Source organism: Sinocyclocheilus rhinocerous, unplaced genomic scaffold (genome assembly GCF_001515625.1).
Source record: "Sinocyclocheilus rhinocerous isolate Xijiao unplaced genomic scaffold, SAMN03320098_v1.1 scaffold762, whole genome shotgun sequence".
Taxonomy (NCBI): domain Eukaryota; kingdom Metazoa; phylum Chordata; class Actinopteri; order Cypriniformes; family Cyprinidae; genus Sinocyclocheilus; species Sinocyclocheilus rhinocerous.
The window spans coordinates 2,531-20,537 of NW_015624547.1; the positions used below are offsets into that span (position 1 = coordinate 2,531).

At 43.2% G+C, this 18,007-nt stretch overlaps 2 protein-coding genes across 3 annotated transcripts; one reads left to right on the forward strand and one right to left on the reverse strand.

Annotated features, from left to right (window-relative positions):
- The first annotated feature begins 908 nt into the window (after positions 1–908).
- LOC107742215 (UBX domain-containing protein 4-like) lies at positions 909–5,223 on the forward strand. Of its 2 annotated transcripts, none has more exons than XM_016555116.1 (2): positions 909–1,153; positions 3,978–4,638. In XM_016555116.1, the coding sequence occupies exons 1-2, from the start codon at positions 924–926 to the stop codon at positions 4,114–4,116; spliced, it is 369 nt and encodes a 122-aa protein (XP_016410602.1). In that variant the 5' UTR covers positions 909–923; the 3' UTR covers positions 4,117–4,638. The 2 variants fall into 2 exon arrangements, 1 of the variants encoding a protein (XP_016410602.1); XR_001640294.1 differs by lacking the exon at positions 909–1,153 and adding an exon at positions 1,183–1,301 and having other exon boundaries at positions 3,978–5,223.
- Positions 5,224–5,309: 86 nt separating this feature from the next.
- On the reverse strand, positions 5,310–17,860 carry LOC107742268 (poly [ADP-ribose] polymerase 14-like). The gene is made up of 23 exons (XM_016555166.1): positions 17,857–17,860; positions 17,536–17,724; positions 15,297–16,161; positions 15,049–15,223; positions 14,705–14,977; positions 14,555–14,624; positions 14,337–14,441; positions 13,791–13,967; positions 13,533–13,696; positions 13,420–13,450; positions 13,163–13,267; positions 12,751–12,813; positions 12,402–12,578; positions 12,124–12,314; positions 11,938–12,010; positions 11,738–11,857; positions 11,530–11,592; positions 11,053–11,232; positions 10,790–10,969; positions 10,073–10,708; positions 6,572–6,726; positions 5,913–6,087; positions 5,310–5,833 (listed from the first exon to the last, which is right to left on the reverse strand). The coding sequence occupies exons 1-23, from the start codon at positions 17,858–17,860 to the stop codon at positions 5,538–5,540; spliced, it is 4,467 nt and encodes a 1,488-aa protein (XP_016410652.1). The 3' UTR covers positions 5,310–5,537.
- Between the last annotated feature and the right edge of the window lie 147 nt (positions 17,861–18,007).

Below are 18,007 nucleotides of genomic sequence, written 5' to 3' on the forward strand. Positions count from 1 at the left end.
CACACACTCACCCCCACACACACTCACACTCTCTCACACACACTCTCACACACTCACTCACACACTCTCACACTCATATACATGCTCACATAGACATGCACTCAAACAATAACAAGTCATGTTTTCTCTAAAATTTTTTTTTTTTTTCGTCAGACACCACTGATTTATGCAGTGATGAATAGGGCTGCACGATTAATCGAAATGAAATCGCAATCGATATTAGTCAAAAGCTGATAAGTCATGCGCATCTTGTCAGTGAAGCAGGGTTCTGTGATCAGCAGTAAATCTCTATCTGAAGGCCAGAGAAACTCCAAATACACGCCGCAGAAGAAACCCAGGCAATCCCTACAGCGCTAGCTGAATAAACAGAAGATTGAACTGCTTTCATTGATTCAACGTGACTAATAAACACAGGACTACGACAATATATGATTTATCGGAGTTCTTTTTATTATAATTTCCATTATAATAAAGTACATTTATAATGCAATGCTAAGTGAGTTTGGAATAAAAACATGTTATAAAATGTGGTATTTTGTGGGACAAGAGGTTCATAAATGCTTCTCATGTTTGGAAAGATGTTTGACCCATGTTGCTTTTCCAAATGCACGTTATAAACTACTCAAACGACTCAAAAGATACGCACGACAATCGCATTCTATTAATCATGCAGCCCTAGTGATAAAAAAAGAAACTCAAAATCCTCTCTGTAAAAATCTTTAACTCGAATATGACAACAAAATCACACAAGAATTTTGATCCTGGCTTCATCCAAAGTTCAGTTTTATGTTCTCAATGTATGCAAATTAATGAATATTAGACAATGCCTCATTTGCATGTTTAATTTAAAATGCATAACATTTCAGAAAGCTTGTGATGATAAGCTGTGTAGGGTTGTGGTGATGTAGTCACATGACGCGTGAATGCTGTGGTGTGATTGGTCCCTGCAGCAGTCCAGCAGTGCTGTGGTGCGCTCGTCTGCGTCTGGAGGCGTCTGGGCGGCGCTGGGGTCACTGCTGTACCCGCTGCTGTCCGTCTGGAGGTTCATCAGCGGATTCCTGTTCAGCAGCGCTCCTCCTGCTCCTGCTCCTGCTCCACCCGCCGCCCAGAACGCATTTGGCTCCGGCTCCGGCGCCGCCGCAGAACCAAAGAGGTGCGTCTGTGTGTCTGTGACCTCTCTTGCTGTCCGTCTGGAGGTTCATCAGCGGATTCCTGTTCAGCAGCGCTCCTCCTGCTCCTGCTCCACCCGCCGCCCAGAACGCATTTGGCTCCGGCTCCGGCGCCGCCGCAGAACCAAAGAGGTGCGTCTGTGTGTCTGTGACCTCTCTGTGACTCCAGTTATCTCACATTAAAGGGGTCATGAACTGCCTCTGTTTATTTTGTACTGTTCTCTGAGCTCCACTTATAATGTTATCAAGATTTTTACATCAAAAAACATCATTTAGACGTAATGGGCTATTTTCTGTGCTGTTTTTAACCCCCTCATCAGAACGCTCTGTTTGAATAGGCGTGGAGGATTGTAGACTCGGAAGTAAACGCCCACTGCTGTGATTGGCTAAGAGTCCGTCTTTTAGTTTCAGTGTTTCTGAAAATCCCACGTCGAACTGTGCCTTGTTTGTAAACGAATCCGCGGTAAAATGAAGTGAACAAAGGACTGAGTTCTTACTGATGGGGTCTGGAACTTAATTAAAAATAAAGTTAATTCACTCTTTCTTAACGCTGGGATCAGAAGGAAGGCGATCAGCGTAGAATCGGGGCTAAACAGACAGTTATGTAGAATCGGTGGGCGGGGCTAAACAGACAGTAGGTGCGTTTGACTTAACGCAGCGCTGCGCAGATCGATCAAATTCTGACTTGGAGCAGTGCATGCCGGTTATAAATTTTGTCCGACTTGAGACTGCGCCGACGCCACATGAGTCACGTGTGGCATCAAAGTAACGCGAGAGCGTTTCGACTCAGCCACCGCAGTTTCTCCAGAGCGGCTGCAGGAGCGCTGATGACGACACAGCTGTTTCACGATTGGCCAGATTCACCGCATGACAACAATCACGTGTCTAAATAGGCAGCGATGTGGAATTGGTGGGCGGGGCTAAACAGGCAGCGATGTGGAATTGGTGGGCGAAAGTGCTTGCTATTTAATTCCATACGAAAGGTGTATTTATCATCCATTTTTACTTTAATACAAACATGTATTTTAGAGTTTTATAGAAATATGACAACAATCGCATAACTCACACAGAGATTGCACTGTCACAGTGTTTGGGAACATTCATGCATAATTTAAATACATAATCGCATGGAACCAGATAAAAATTAAAACATTTTAGAAGAGAACGCAGCATCACGGTTGTCTGGACTAATGAGCATAAAGCTGTGTCTTCAGTCAGTCGTTTCCCATCATGCTTTTGGTGAGCACAGTCGGTGGAGAGCAATCCGACAGTCACCTCGCCGTTGCCAGAGTTTTTTGGCACACGTCAGCATGACATCAGAGCAAGTCGGACGTAACTCGGACACTTTTCTAACCGGCATGCATCTCGCGGTGATCACCGGTGATCGGTTCTGTGCAGATTTTGCTCATCTCAAACAAGCCTAGTGATATCGATCTTCTGTGGAGGCAGTGCTTATCCACACTATTACATCATAGAGTCGAAAACATTCCACGAGCTGTGGTTTTGGCAGATCGGCTTCAACATAAGCTGCTTTCAGACTAGTCGAGTCACCTTTATACCTTATACTAACAAGAAAGTTTTAAGTTCGGAAAGTTACAGGATGTTTTTATAGTGCAATGACCTCTTACAGTCAGGTCCATATATATTTGGACACGGCCCAATTTTTATTATTTTAGCTGCTGACCAAAACATATTCAAGTTACAGTTATATCATATGAATATGGGCTTAAAGTGCACCCTGTGAGCAAACACAAAGGCTTCACCACAAGCTGCAAACAAGGCCAGATTAGACTTCGCCAAAAAACATCTAAAAAAGCCAGAGCACTTCTGGAAAAGCATTCTTTGGACGGCAGAAATAAAGATCAAGCTGTACCAGAACGATGGAAAGAAAGAGTCTGGAGAAGGCTTGGAGCAGCTCCTGATCAAAGCACACATCGTCTGTGAAGCACGGAGCAGTGTGATGCATGAGCGTGCATGGCTTCAGTGGCTCTGGGTTACTGCTGTTTAGTGATGATGAGACAGAAGCAGCCGGATGAACTCTGAAGTGTGTAGAGATATACTCTCTGCCCAGATTCAGTCAAACGCAGCAAAGCTGATTGAGCGGCGCTTCATAGTACACATGAACAATGACACAAAACATACAGCAAAAGCAACCCAGGAGTTTCTGAAGGTAAAAAAGTGGAATATTCTGCGATGGCCGAGTCAATCTCCTGATCTCAGCATGCGTTTCACTCACTGAAGACAACACTAAAGACAGAAAGAGCCACAAACACACAACAGCTGCAGTAAAGGCCTGGCAAAGCTTCACAAAGAAGAAACCCAGTCTCTGCTGATGTCCATGAGCTCCAGACGTAAGGCAGTCATTGCCTGCAAAGGATTCGCAACAAAATATCAAAAATGAACATTTTATTTATGATTACATTTATTTGTCCAATTACATTTGAGCCTCTGAAAATGGGGGGACTGTGTATAAAAATGGTTGTAAATCCTAAGCATTTGATGTTATATTTGTGTTCAAGCCCTTGAATTAAAGCTTAAAGTCTGCACTTCAATCACATCTTTAATTTTAATTCTATTCTGGTGGCATACAGACCTGAAATTATAAACATTGTGCGAGTGTCCAAATATATGTGGACCTAACTGTATATGTCAAAAGATCAAGGGAATTTTGGTTTCTAAGTTCATGACCCCTTTAACCCACTGTAATCACATTGTGACTCACTGTGAACTCACAAACTTGATTTTTCTAGACACTGACTATTTTGTGTCATTGAGATACAGAATAATTTCTGCTGTTTTCCGCTCCAGAGATGCGGTTCGTAAGAGGGTTCTTGAGAAGAGGCCTGAGGACTTCAAGAAAGATGGGAAAATATACCGGCTACGGACTCAAGAAGACAACGAGGACGACAACAACACGTGGAACGGGAACTCCACGCAGCAGATGTAGCGCGGCCAGCCTCTGTGCTTTGAGTGTGTGTCAGTCTTAACGGTGGGTTGATCATTTAGGGCTGATTTCCTCGCCTTCCCTCCGGCTCCACCGCATGGGTAAATCAGATCAGGTTAGCTAACTCGCTTTAACAGGCACTTCAGCCAGGACGACTGCAGGCTGGAGAAACACAGGTTCCAGGCTTTGATGCATCTGTCATCGCCAGCATTGATTTAATACAGTGACCGCCGCTGTGAATGCGGTCTGTTGTGAATATCCGAGGGTTTGTGGCGTTTTATATGGTGGTTTAACCCCACAGCGTCATAAACCGCCTCGGCAACAGAATGTCTTTCTACTAGTTTGAGCACAGATGCTACTTGATCCTTTAACGATAGAATAAAAGATGTTTTTCAATGAAACGCTTCGACTGCAGTCATTCTTCTCTTTTGATTTTGTGCTTCTGTTTAATCTTCTAGAACTGTCTGTGTTTTCATTAATGCGTACAAATTTATTAATCGTGACAATCGTTTGCAAAAATTAATCTGGTTACTATTATCTGTTGTACTCCGTGTGATCATGTTTTGTGATTCATATTAAAGGTAGAAGTATTTTGGGTTCTCATTCTTTTACTGTATCATTTGTGCGGTTTCTTAAAGAGTTATGAGTTCTGCTTCAGGACGATGCTCACCTCACGGAGATCAGAAGGTCAGTCCAGGCAGATTACAAATGTGTTTATTAGCATTATAAATGTTCAGATAGAAGCAAACATTTGTGTATCAAAGTTTCATACGCTCAGAATGAAGTGCAGCTCATTCTCCGGTAGGGCTGTCAACTGATTAATGAACAAAAGTAATGCAGTAAAAATGATACTCATAATGCTCCTCTTTTAGTAATGGGAAACACTTTTTAAAAACAAAGCACGAGAGCATGTGGCAGCGGGCGATGAAAGCATAACAGAGGTCAGTGATGGTTGATTATAAGACTATATTCACTTCTAAAGACCACTGTTGTCTGTTCAGTGGTTTACTCGTGTCACACTGAGACCGTTCACACGAATATGAACATTCTGTTCCAAACCTGTGTGAGTTTCTTTCTTCTATTGAACACAGAAGAAGATATTTTGAAGAATGCTGGTGACCAAACAGTTGCTGGTCTCCATTGACTTCCATAGTATGGGCAAAAACTATACTGATGACCATTTTCATTTTTGGGTGAACTGTCCCTTTAAATATCTTTTATTTATTTATTTTTTATCTTTTCTCAGCAAATATAGTATCATGTAATTAATAAAGTGATTTTTGGCAGCTGACAGCCCTACTGAAGAAAGTCATGCGTGAAAACATTCGTTCATGTGTTTGTCACGGTAATATCCTGAAGACTCTCCCATAATCTCTGTCAGCAGCATTCAGGGCCAGTGTGTGTTTGTAGAGTTTGCTGGAGGACTATATGGATTTGAAGGTGATGAGGTACTCTGGATACGCTCCCGCGTCACAGAACACCACGAAGATGAACGGGTTCTGGAGGCTGTCCACGGCGCAGTCGTGCAGTCCGGCCCGTGGGTCTGCAGGGTTGATCGGATCCGGCTCCTTCATTGCTTGTCTGCTTTTACACAGCGAGCCCGTCACCACTCGCGCTCGGTAGATGTACTTCAGGCTTTTGTCGTCTGGGTTGGAATACTTGTCCTGGCAGGAGTACCAGGCCTCTTTAGCGAAGTAGGTGCCTTCGCCGTGATAGGCCGCTTCAGAACAGAGCGCATGTGACGGGTCAGTATCGTGAAGCTGCAAGAAACAGGCAGTTACGGGTCAAATGTGACGTACCGTTTCTCCCACAGAAGCTGCGGTTGAAGCCGTTCTTGTTGATTTTCTGGCATATCTCTTTGGTCGTTCTGTGATAAAGCTGGCGCTCGTTTCTCAGTTTGGGGTATTTCTTATCCACGGCCTGTTTCAGCACACAGTATCTCTGCCACTGCGACTGACTCTGAATCCTGTCGATCTGGAATCATTTCAGACGTTGTTAAACACAAGCCTAAAGTCAACACGGAACAGCGTAAAGTCGACATGAAATCAGAATCATCTCTTAATTTCTTAACTCTCATTAGTGCATGTTATTCCAATTGTTAAAACTCTTGCTTGACCACCTTCTTTAGCTGACATCATCAGTCCCTCTTATTTATAACCATCCAATTAATGCATCATGGGAGAAAAAAAAAGTTCCTGTTTTTCTCATTGAATATTCTGCTTTTTATGCATTTATCCAAACATTGCATTGAATCTATACATTGTTTTTAATCAATTTGTGCATTCCCTGATAATTTAACCCATGTTTTTGCTGTACTTTGAGCAACAAGAATGCTTAATTTCCATATTCTGAATTAAGTCACATTAGGGATGTAGAATGAGTTGTGATTGCCCTTGACTTTAAGTACTGACGCTTGTGTTTTAACGTCTAATGTCTGGTCATGTCTAAGTTATTTTACCTGTTGAACCTGGACGGGCTTCTCATCACGGTGTATGCTGGATTTCAGAAAGGCTGTTTCTATGTTCTTGTATTCCACCGTATCTGATTGTAATGTGATTATTTCTAAATCCCGTCCATCCATTTTGGTCCATGTTGGAGGGGGATGAATGATTGCTGAGAAACAAACAAGCAAAGTTACAGAAAGAACAGTTTCTGTCATCATATATCTTCAGACACCTTACTGTCTGTCTGATGCTTACGACATCAGATGGTCAGTGAGGTGCTTTTTCTACCACCCCCTATATGCCTTGAGAACAGATTTGAAGCATTAATGAATGTGGGTGAGGAATGCCCAAGTGTGATTGAACATGGATCTTATCGGCCAGCAGCTAGCACCGCTACTAACAGGCGCTCAAGGTCGAGCACAAGACTGCAAATCAAATCATCATCCATGTGGGGAAGAATGATATTCGGAAAGAGCAGTCAGAACTCCTTAAGGACTTCAGTGAACTCTTTGAAACACTTTGACGACTTAAAGTTCAGTCGTTCATCAGTGGACCACTCCCAGCAAGAGGAATTAATATGTTGTCACGGTTGCTTGGGCTGAACACATGGCTACAACGATCTTGCAGTATAAAAGTAGTCAACTTCATCGACAATTTCAATTTTTTCTGGGGCCATAGACAACTGTTTAAACTGGATGGCCTCCACCAAAACAAACTTGGTGCAAGAGTGCTAAAGGACAACATCTACTTCTCCCTCCGTCATCCATCAGTAGTGTGTGCCAAACTACTCAACCTGAATGGCACACACACACCTGGACAGAGTATGAGTGACCACAGGACTTCATATCAGCTTCCGAGTCATCATGTGGTTGACACATCCAACAAGGACACTGATAACACCACGCAGCCACAACAAGCACTGCTCAATGAAACTATCCCGGCTGAGCCCTGCCCACAGAGCTCATCACAGACAGACTGTGACGTATCAGAACAGCTCCAAGACTCAGCACCCAAGGACGACTTTCTGGAAAACAGCCAGGGAAGCCAGGACAACATATCACAGCCACCGGAAACACCAGAGACATTATCCCTCTCTCCAGCATCAATCAGAAGAAATTGACAGCAAAATTTTGGAAGAAATAGTACAGCAGCTTAAATCGTCAACCTGCTATCTTGACACACTTCCCACATATTTTTTCAAAAGTGTGCTTAACTGTTTAGAAGCAGATCTCTTAAAAGTGAAGAACTTTTCCAAACTCCCTGAAAACTGCAGTTGTTAAGCCCCTTCTGAAAAAGAGCAATCTTGATAACACCATATTGAGCAACTACAGACCAATATCAAATCTTCCTTTTATAGGCAAGGTGAATGCATACCTTGACTCCGAGCTGACTCCGAGGGGTCTAACAACTAAAAATTAAGTCAGGAATCTTGGTGTGATTCTGGAGACAGACCTTCGTTTCAGTAGTCATGTCAAAGCAGTAACTAAATCAGCATACTATCATCTCAAAAACATTGCAAGAATTAGATGTTTTGTTTCCAGTCAAGACTTGGAGAAACTTGTTCATGCCTTTATCACCAGCAGGGTGGACTATTGTAATGGTCTCCTCACTGGCCTTCACAAGAAGACCATTAGACAGCTGCAGCTCATCCAGAACGCTGCTGCCAGGATTCTGACTAGAACCAGAAAATCTGAGCATATCACACCAGTCCTCAGGTCCTTACACTGGCTTCCAGTTATATTTAGGATTGATTTTAAAGTATTATTACTAGTTTATACAGTGGTGGCCAAAATTATTAGAACACTCTGTATATTTAAGAGGTTTCAGTTGTTTTTGTTGAATTGGCCATTACAATACAATACCCATAAAACAAACTATTGCCGGAACTACCTGCGATGGTAGGAATCTGCTGGAACACTGAAAATGATGAACTGGCCCCCTTAAAGTCCTGACCTCAACCCCATCAAGCAAAATTGGGGAGAGTTAGAAAATAAACTGGACAGATCTATTGTAGATTCAAAGGAAAGCCTTTGGCTTGAGTTGCAGAAGGCATGGGATAACATTAGTGTTAAAGTTCTCAGGAAATATATTGACACTATGCCAGAGAGATGTGCTACTGTAATTGCTGCAAAAGGTGGACATACCAAATATTAAAGTTAAAAGTGGATAAAAACAGTACAACTCACTTCATCTGATATTTGTTGTGCTCAGCAACCATCTGCATGTTTCATGAACATTATGAAATGACATCATGTTTTGGAGGCAAAAAAGGTCAATATTTTCAGACCTGTCAGGTGTTCTAATAATTTTGGCCACCACTGTAAATCACTCAATGGCCTAGGACAGAGGTGCCCAAACTCGGTCCTGGAGGGCCGGTGTCCTGCAGAGTTTAGCTACAACCCCAATTAAACACACCTGAACCAGCTAATCAAGCTCTTATAGGCATACTAGAAACTTACCAGCAGGTGTGTTGAGGCAAGTTAGAGCTAACTCTGCAGGACACCGGCCCTCCAGGACCAAGTTTGGGCACCCCTGGCCTAGGACCTCAATACATTGCAGATATGCTCACTGAATAATAACTTAACAGACCACTCAGATCATTAGGATCAAGTCAAAAATACCAAGGGTTCATTTAGAACAAGGAGAGTCCGCTTATAGCTATTATGCCACCCACAGTTGGAACCAGCTTCCAGAAGAGATCAGATGTGCTAAATCAGTAGCCATCTTTAAATCTAGACTGAAAACACATCTGTTTAGCTGTGCATTTACTGAATGAGCACTGTGCTACGTCCCAACTGATTGCACTGTATTTTATGTATCATTTTCTATTCTTAACTGTTTTAATTCATTTTAAATACATTTTTAAATCAGTTTAAAATTTAAATTCCTAGACTTTTATTGTGATTATTTTTTATGATTATTTATTTCCTTTTATGTAAAGCACTTTGATTTACCATTGTGTATGAAATGTGCTATATAAATAAACTTGTCTTGCCTTGCCTTATAACATACAGCTAGAAAGCACGTGCAAGTGGTTCTGAGGCAGAACTAGTCACTGGATCAGGGCTCTCCAACCCTGCTCCTGAAGTTCAGCTCCAAACCCAATCAAACACACCTGCACCAGCTAATCAAGGTGTTCAGGTTTACTTGATAATTACAGGCAGGTGTGTTGGAGCAGGGGTGGAACTGAAGTCTGCAGGACGGTAGCTCTCCCGGAGCAGGGTTGGGGATCCCTGCACTGGATTTTCCAAAGTTTACAAGGTTAGTGTAAACAATCTATGTTTATTTGAATTGAACGTTACATCAAATCTTAGAAAGATGTGGAGATTTTTGTTTCAATAGCACAAGTCTGAACATTACATTTGTTTTATCTTAGCTATATTTGGGAAATAAATTGTACTTGCTACTTTTGGAAGAACAAAAATCCTGATCACAAGATTCTCCACACTGATGCTTCTGATTCTCATGAAAAACCTTTGGATTTGTTGTAGACTGTGGTCCATGCCAACTCCTACCTGTATCAGAATCTCCCAGCAGAGTCCTCTTGATCCTGCAAGACTCCCGCTTGCTGTTTGTGACCTCCATCTGGTTGAAGTCCACCGTGTAGGTCTCGCCGTTCTCCTGGTACTGGAAGGTCTTCTCTTTGCGGTGGATGGTGAGCTCGATGTCGTAGCTGATGCCGGGCTCCAGTGACTCCCAGCGTTCTCCTCTCGCCACCTCCCAGCACAGCGTCTCCCGCAGACGCTTCACCTCACCTTCACACATCTCTTGTTCTCTCACTGCCTGGATGAAGCCGTTTATCTTCAGCACAGCATCTAAGACGTCGTCTCTCTTCCCTGATACTGTTAACTTATCCGAACTGGCCACCAGAACGCTGATTTGATTGGCTCGGCTGAGGGTCATGATGGCCTTCTTGTCCGTTTCTGTAAGGTCTGTGATGTGGCTCAACTGGACGTCTATACTGAAGCACTCCTGCTTGACCAGCTCGTCCAGGAGCTTCTTGACCTTGGCGAGGTTTGTAGGGGACGTCCCGTAAACGTTAATGGCCATAACCGGGAACGATACAGCGGCCGTTTCTTTGGCTAGACAAATAGCTGGTCGCTGTGTCAGCACAGGGATCACCGATTTCTGGAGGGGTTTGACCTGACGCACTGTTCAGGAAACACAAGTTAAAGTAACCGGGTTAGTTCCAGCTCATTCTTCACACTGTACGTTCATGCACTGAAACATACCAGAAGCATTTCGAAAAATCTTCTTGCACTTCTTGACAGCTTCCTGAAAGTCTGGCAGCAGTTTCACTTGGAAGATCACAAGGTGGACGCGCTTCATGTGTTTCGGTGAGTCCTTCATAAAGTTAGTCAGAGCTTCTGTCATTGCATTGGCAACTCCTGCAGCAGCCAAGTTTCCTGCTCCTGAAGGACATTAAGCATTTTAGGATCATCCAGATACCTTTGCTTGGCTTTGCTTATCTGTATTTCTGACCGGACGAACTTACCTGTTCCAAGAGCTGGGAATGAAACCGACTGAATCTTATTTTCTTCGCACATCCTCAGAACTTTGTACATGGAGCTGCTGATGCCTTTCTCATTGGTCTGCCCAACCATATGAATGATGTGTTTGATATTTGAAAGATTTCCAGCTTTGGTCAGGATCACGCCGTCGGAGGGCTGAGGCGCTTTAATCAGGAGAGAATGGATGAGCAATTATTCTGTTGTAGCAGGAGAGTCCAGTTCTGCTCCTGGAGGCTCACTGCCCTGCAGAATTTATCCCCAGCCCCAACTAAACACACCTGAACCAAGGTAATCAAAGGTTGTCAGGATTACTAGAATCTTCTGGACAGGTATTTTGGGACAAGTTGGAGCTAAACCCTGCAGGATATTGGCCCTCCAGGACCAGGATTGGACAACGTCGTGTTAGAAGTTCATCAGAAATGCCTATATTTATGACTATTGACTGAAGCTGAAGGTTGTACCTTTTGATTTGCACTCGTTCACCACCGTTTGTCCTGATGCTTTGAGAATGGCTCCTGATACACCTGCACATAAGGACATACACTAGATCTGAGCACCACTTCCAATTAGTTATTCAGCTGCCACTCTTTCTGTGTCATGTTAGGGTTAGGAAAATGTCTGGAAAATAACAGTTCATCAGATTCAGAGCGATATCAAAAGCAAACTCACCCGTGTTGAAATCGAGGCTTGTCGTCGTGCTGTTTACAATGGCCTCGACAGTCTCTTTGGTGATGTCTCCGCTAAACACCTTGACTTTAATCGGGCCCATCATTACCTCCACTGGGTTTGCTGGTGAAATGTAAACATTTTAGCAACTTTCAAAGACCTATAACAGCATATTTTCAAAAGGTCATCAAATGCTGCATTACCGTTGGCTCCTTTGTCAGACGAGGAGCTTTCTTCTGTTGAGCTGTAATCCTCCCACTCATCATCTTCACTGTCCTAGTTGTGCGTTGATGTTAATTAAATGTTGAAGTGCAAAAGCATTTACATTTGATATGTCAGAAATCTTTTCAAGTGTCCTTCAATTCTGAATGATCAACTCTATTCAGAACTGGGTTAAGGTTCTCTACCTGTGTATTCGCAATCCATGTTTTGAGACCTTTCTGAAACTCTTGTAGGACGTTGTCCCGGTCAATCACAACGTAGATGAGCTTGATCACAGTCGAGATGTTTTGAGCCAGATGATCTTCAAAGCCCTGCAGCATCGCACCGATGGCATCCTCACCCTTAACGCCCCCGCCGCCTTTAACAAAAGCCGTCAGACGGAGTGAGACACAACCACACATGATGACCAACACATGCCACATTCAATGCCATCATAAATCCGTACCAGTGCCCACGGCAGGGAAGGAGACCGTGGTGATCTGCTTCTCCTCACAGCGCTCTAGAACGTTCTTCACGCGGGATCTCACCTCTGCCGCCGAGTGCGGACCGACCATGTGAATGATGAAGTCGCAATGCAGGTTTCTGCCGCTGGTCACGGCTGCAATGTCATTCTGCAACGGACCTTCAGGACGGAATTTGTTTAAAGAAAGAAATTTGTTTACCAGTCCTTGACATTCAGTGTCAGTGCAGCCTCGTGTCTACGGCCAAATCGTAGCCGTGCTGATATCCAGAACATCTCTTGCTCATGCAATTGATAGTTAACAAGGTTTCAGTATTTGGTGTATTGTTCTCACCGTGCTTTTGGCACTCCTGCTCCACAGACGCTCCAGCCGCTTTAAATATGGCACCCGACACGCCTGAAGGACAAGGATACTTTTGAGATTGTCAAGGTGGGACACACTGAACTGGTCACACTTTAAAATTGCCACAAACACACACTGTTGTGTTTCGGTGTAGATCCATGGCTTATTTTAAAGCAGTGGTTCCCAACCCTGTTCCTGGAGCCCCCAACATTTGCATGTCTTTGGAGTCTCTACTAATGAGCTGATGACCTTTTATGAGTTGTGTTTCATTGAGAAGACATGCAAAATGTGCAGTTTCGGGGGCTCCAGGAACATGTTTGGCAACTACTTTTTTAGAGTAACTGATGTGTTGATATAAAAGTGTCCAGCTTGTGTGTTTTGAGTTATATTAAGTCTTACAGACCTCCTCTCAGGCTCATGTCCCTGTTGGTGGTGTTTACGATCCCTCGGACCGTTTCATTAGTGATGTTGCCTTTCTTTACCTCGATTCTGACGCTTCCAATTTTGACTATGGAAGATGAGAGAGATTTCAAATGTAAACACTTAATATTCACTCCTGGAAATATCAGAACGAAGACATGAAAAGAGGTTTATGATGTATTTGAAAAACTAGAGCATATTTATTTGTGGATCAGCATGGAAATGTAGAGCTGTCAGAACCTTGATTTTCAGGCATCTTGTCGGATGCAGGCTGAGGAAAAACAAATGTAACAAAATTAAAACCATAAAAAAAATAAATCTGGACATTATTATGTTATCTCATCAATATTAACCTTATTCCATGCTTTAAAATGGTCACGAAAGTCATCAAAGGTCTTCTGTTCAAATGCCACTACAGTGATGCTCCTGAGGCAGGATGAGTTCAGCTCCTTCAGGTCTTTCTCGATTGCCGTGAAGATGGCTTTGATCGATTCTTTCGGGGCAAAGCCACCACGTCCTGCAGAGAACAAGATTATCACTCAGGGCTTGATATTTCCTCTCAGCGCTTTGAGAGAATATTTTTAAATGACAGAAACTCCTTGCTGTCATGCCTGTTCCAATCGCAGGAATGGCCAGAGTTGTGGCCGTTTTGGCTTCGCAGAGGTTCAGAACCGTTTCCAGAGATGATGTGATGTCGACGGTGCTGTCTGGCCCAACCATCTGTGCGATACACTTACACAGAAGCGCTCCAGCACCCGTCAGCACTGCTGCACCTGCTTTCAGAGGAGCTACACAAGCAGATGTGAATGAAATCACTCAGCCCTCCCATTAGAATATAGCCATTGACAGAAAGATTCAGTGATGCCTTGCTTTTTGCATTCATCAACAACAGATTGTCCAGCAGCTTTTAAGATGGCACCAGATACGCCTGTAAAATTGAACAGTACATTGGAAACAAGCTGGGAAACACTATAAACGTTTGCTCTGACCTGGTATAAACGTCTCCGTGTCAGGAGAATTTACAGTAAATATAATAATAACCCAAATCTTTGAAGTACCTTCAAGCTATTCAACGTTCGACATGCTTTAGCATGAAAGGTAAAAGTATAGTGATGTGAGTCAGTTTAGTATTGATGCTGCAGTAAAGAAACTCTTACCGGTGTTAAGATCTAAACTTTTGTTGGTTGAATTCACTATAACATCCACCATCTCTTTGGTGATGTCACCCTCTTTCAGGCATATTGGCACACCATTGATTAGCACTGAGTGAATTCCCAGTCATACGAAAACAAAAGTACATAAGCGACTTCAGATGAAGTCTAGGAAACATGGTGACCAGAAGTAGTGAAATTACAAAAGCAGGTATATACAATACCTCTCGCGTCTGATCCGTGTTTTAGCTTCAAGGATTGTAGGGGAACCGTTGTAGATGTGTCAGGAAATCCCTGTTAAGAAATTAAATGGGTGATGGTTAATAAAACATGCTAAACACTGTTAATAAATGTTTGCATAGGAGGGATCATACTAGTTCCTGGATCAGAGCGTTGTACTCCTCAACGATCTCCTCGTCTGAATCCACTATACTGATGCGTCTGATGTTTTTAGGAGAATTCTGACGGTCGCTGCAGAACTGCAGTACAGCGGCTCGGAGCGCCACGCAGCTGTCTTTGACAGAGAAGCCGAAGCTTTCACAACCGACTGCTGGGAGTGCAATCGAGGCGCATCCTTTTCCTTCGGCTTTCAGGAGGCTGTTGTACACGGCTGACTGAAGGTAGTGAGAGTCCAGCCTCTGTCCTTTCTGAGGCAACACGGCGTAAATGAGTGTCCTGGCAGAAGACTCTGCTGTTGCTTCTGCTGAGTTTTACACACCTCTGTAATCTCGTCTCCGAAGAACTGGAGAAAGCACTGAGCCACAGGGTTACCGAAAGCTAGATTGGCATTCATTGGACAGGTCAAAGCGTCGGCTGTGAAATGGTGCAGGTCTCCTTCTGCGATACTCCGAGTCATGAAGTTGCCTATTTTGTGTGTGAAGCTCTTTGGAGGGCTGGATTTGACCACATGCTCTTGTGATAAATACAGACTGCACTGCTAAGATACCAAAAAAATCCTTTCAGTTTAAAAGTCTAGCTGGAATGTGGCTTGGGAGAAAATAGTCTTGCTCAAACTTTTCAAGACCCAGAGACTTCAGAAAGTGACTCAGATGTGAAGAAAGCTTCAGCTGGTGCGTGACGATGTTCTTCTGCGCTTGCTTGATGAGCATCTCCACTGAATGTACTTGATCCTTCAGACCTCTGAGGGAGATGATGTGCTGCTTCTCATCATGAGATAAACTCACCTGCCCTAATCTGGACTCCACGCGCTCTTTAATTAGATCAAACGTCTCTCTGCAGTCTAGTTGGAGGTCTACCTCGGCTGTGTTTCTTTCCGCTTCCACCTCAGCAGCAGTGTTCTTCAGGAGCGTCCTGATCTTGTCTGACAGGACCTTCACCTCCTCTTTCACTCCAGCAATCACAGCTTTAGAGTTGAGCTCCCTGTAGGAGAGCGCCGTGTCGAGCGTGATGAGACGGTTACAGTCGTTCTCAGCTCTCGTCCAGACGTCCTTCTCCGCCGGCAGCTCTGCGGTGTCATATCTGCTCAGAAACGACTCCGCTTCCCTCATTGTCTTGGACTCCCACGTGGGAGCGATCTGCAGCGCAGCCAGCGACTTTTTGTTGACATCCATCTCCAGAATCAGTTCATTTGCTGCGGCGGAGCTGTCAATAAGCACTTTGGCGTGAAGCAGTTTGGCCTCGTTCTCCAGTTGTTTTCTGCATCGCTCATTGGTTTCAAAGAAACGGAGCAGCTCTTCACTGACACGAACGTTCACTTTCGTGGATATTTTATCAGTCAGGGTTAAAGCCTTTTGTAAACTGGAGTAGAACAGTGAAGCGTGAACTTCTGTGCCGCAAACATTGTGTGTTTGTTCCACCACTGCATGCACATCTATTACAATAGAAAGGACGGGTTACATTTTCAAATAAATTTTGTTCTGTATATTTTTGCCCTTGTGCTGTTTTGAAAACCCTTCACCTAATTTGGTGTTTCCAGTCAAAAATGACTGGCCTTATAAATAGCTTCTAAATCTCTCATTATGTAATATTATCACCAAATCTTGAATTTAGGGTACGTTTACATGACATCGATGTTCTAAAAATTGATATGTTTTTCCTTTAGTTTTTTTTGCGTACAGATGACAACATTGTCAAAAACGATCCCCGTTCACACTGATCTGCAAAACGGCTTTTTATGCTGTATTATTCATGCCAGGCCAGTAGCTGATGTCATGCGAACACACACGTACCTATAGACCGAACACGTGATACGCATGCGCAGGTCACCCTTTTCACAAATTTTGTAGTTTACACAGACGTTAACGGTTCTGTTTTCAAAAACTTGCACTTTAAAACCCATTTAAAAAAGTTAGCATTTTCAGGCCCCCAAAAAACTGTTGTCGTGTAAATGAATGTCCAAAATGCATAAAAAGTTTTCAGTTTTTAATTTAAACGGTGTTTTATGTAATATTATCACCAAATCTTGAATTTAGGGTACGTTTACATGACATCGATGTTCTAAAAATTGATATGTTTTTCCTTTAGTTTTTTTTGCGTACAGATGACAACATTGTCAAAAACGATCCCCGTTCACACTGATCTGCAAAACGGCTTTTTATGCTGTATTATTCATGCCAGGCCAGTAGCTGATGTCATGCGAACACACACGTACCTATAGACCGAACACGTGATACGCATGCGCAGGTCACCCTTTTCACAAATTTTGTAGTTTACACAGACGTTAACGGTTCTGTTTTCAAAAACTTGCACTTTAAAACCCATTTAAAAAAGTTAGCATTTTCAGGCCCCCAAAAAACTGTTGTCGTGTAAATGAATGTCCAAAATGCATAAAAAGTTTTCAGTTTTTAATTTAAACGGTGTTGTGTAAATGCTGGTTTGGTGAAAAAAGCAGTATCTGTGGATAATTTTGGCATGCATGGTGCATGTGCTCCGATCAATGAGGCCTACGATTGGTCGGTTCCTAAAATAAATGGAAAACCTGTGCTCACTGAAAGATAACAAGTTGACAAAAAGATTGGATCCTAGTTTTGGTAATAATTTAGCATAATGAGATTTATTTTCATGAAAAAGTAAATCCTCTCTGGGTCAAAATGACCTGAACTCAGTATGAAGGTTAAATTACTGTTGCACAGTATTATTAGTTCTCTGTAACTTATTTTTAGATCTAATCTTGTCTCCTCTTCTGTTTGAGCTGAATCTAAATCTAAATGAATGTTTCATCTTTGCAAACGATCTGAAAACCTACCGTCACAGTTTCCGAAGGTGATGGCCGCGCTCTTTCGTCTGTTGATCCAGATGAAGGACTGGACGTCTCCTCCTCCGCTCCTCTTCTTGTTGCTGAAGTAAAGAGTGAGAACATCTTCAGTGAGCTTCTCCAAGTCTCCCTGGACCAGAACAGAGTCCGTCCGCTCCACAGGTGTGCTCTGTGGTCTTGCTACAGCTGCCGATGAACACTGAGATCATCCTGCAGTCTGTGGCTCCATCAAAGCCAGTCAAGATGAAGCGACGTGGGTCCAGCTGCTCTCCCAGACCTCCTCCTTTATACACTGCTAACGTTATACCAAACCCATGTTCTTTCTGGCCCAAAATCTCCTCTAAATCTGAGAAAAGGGTCAATATTATTAAATTTGATCTTTCTGATCTCCAAGATGGAGTAAAGTTGATTTCATCATCCTCCGCTCCTCTTCTTGTTGCTGAAGTAAAGAGTGAGAACATCT

Coding starts and splice junctions, on each gene's coding strand:
- LOC107742268 (XM_016555166.1), bottom strand. Junction 12,579..12,750: donor GCAGGAGTGCCAAAAGCACG/GTGAGAACAATA, acceptor TCCGTCCTGAAG/GTCCGTTGCAGAATGACATT. Junction 10,970..11,052: donor ATTCCCAGCTCTTGGAACAG/GTAAGTTCGTCC, acceptor AATGTCCTTCAG/GAGCAGGAAACTTGGCTGCT.
- LOC107742215 (XM_016555116.1), top strand. CDS start 924: ATGCTGTGGTGTGATTGGTCCCTGCAGCAGTCCAGCAGTGCTGTGGTG. Junction 1,154..3,977: donor GCCGCCGCAGAACCAAAGAG/GTGCGTCTGTGT, acceptor TTTCCGCTCCAG/AGATGCGGTTCGTAAGAGGG.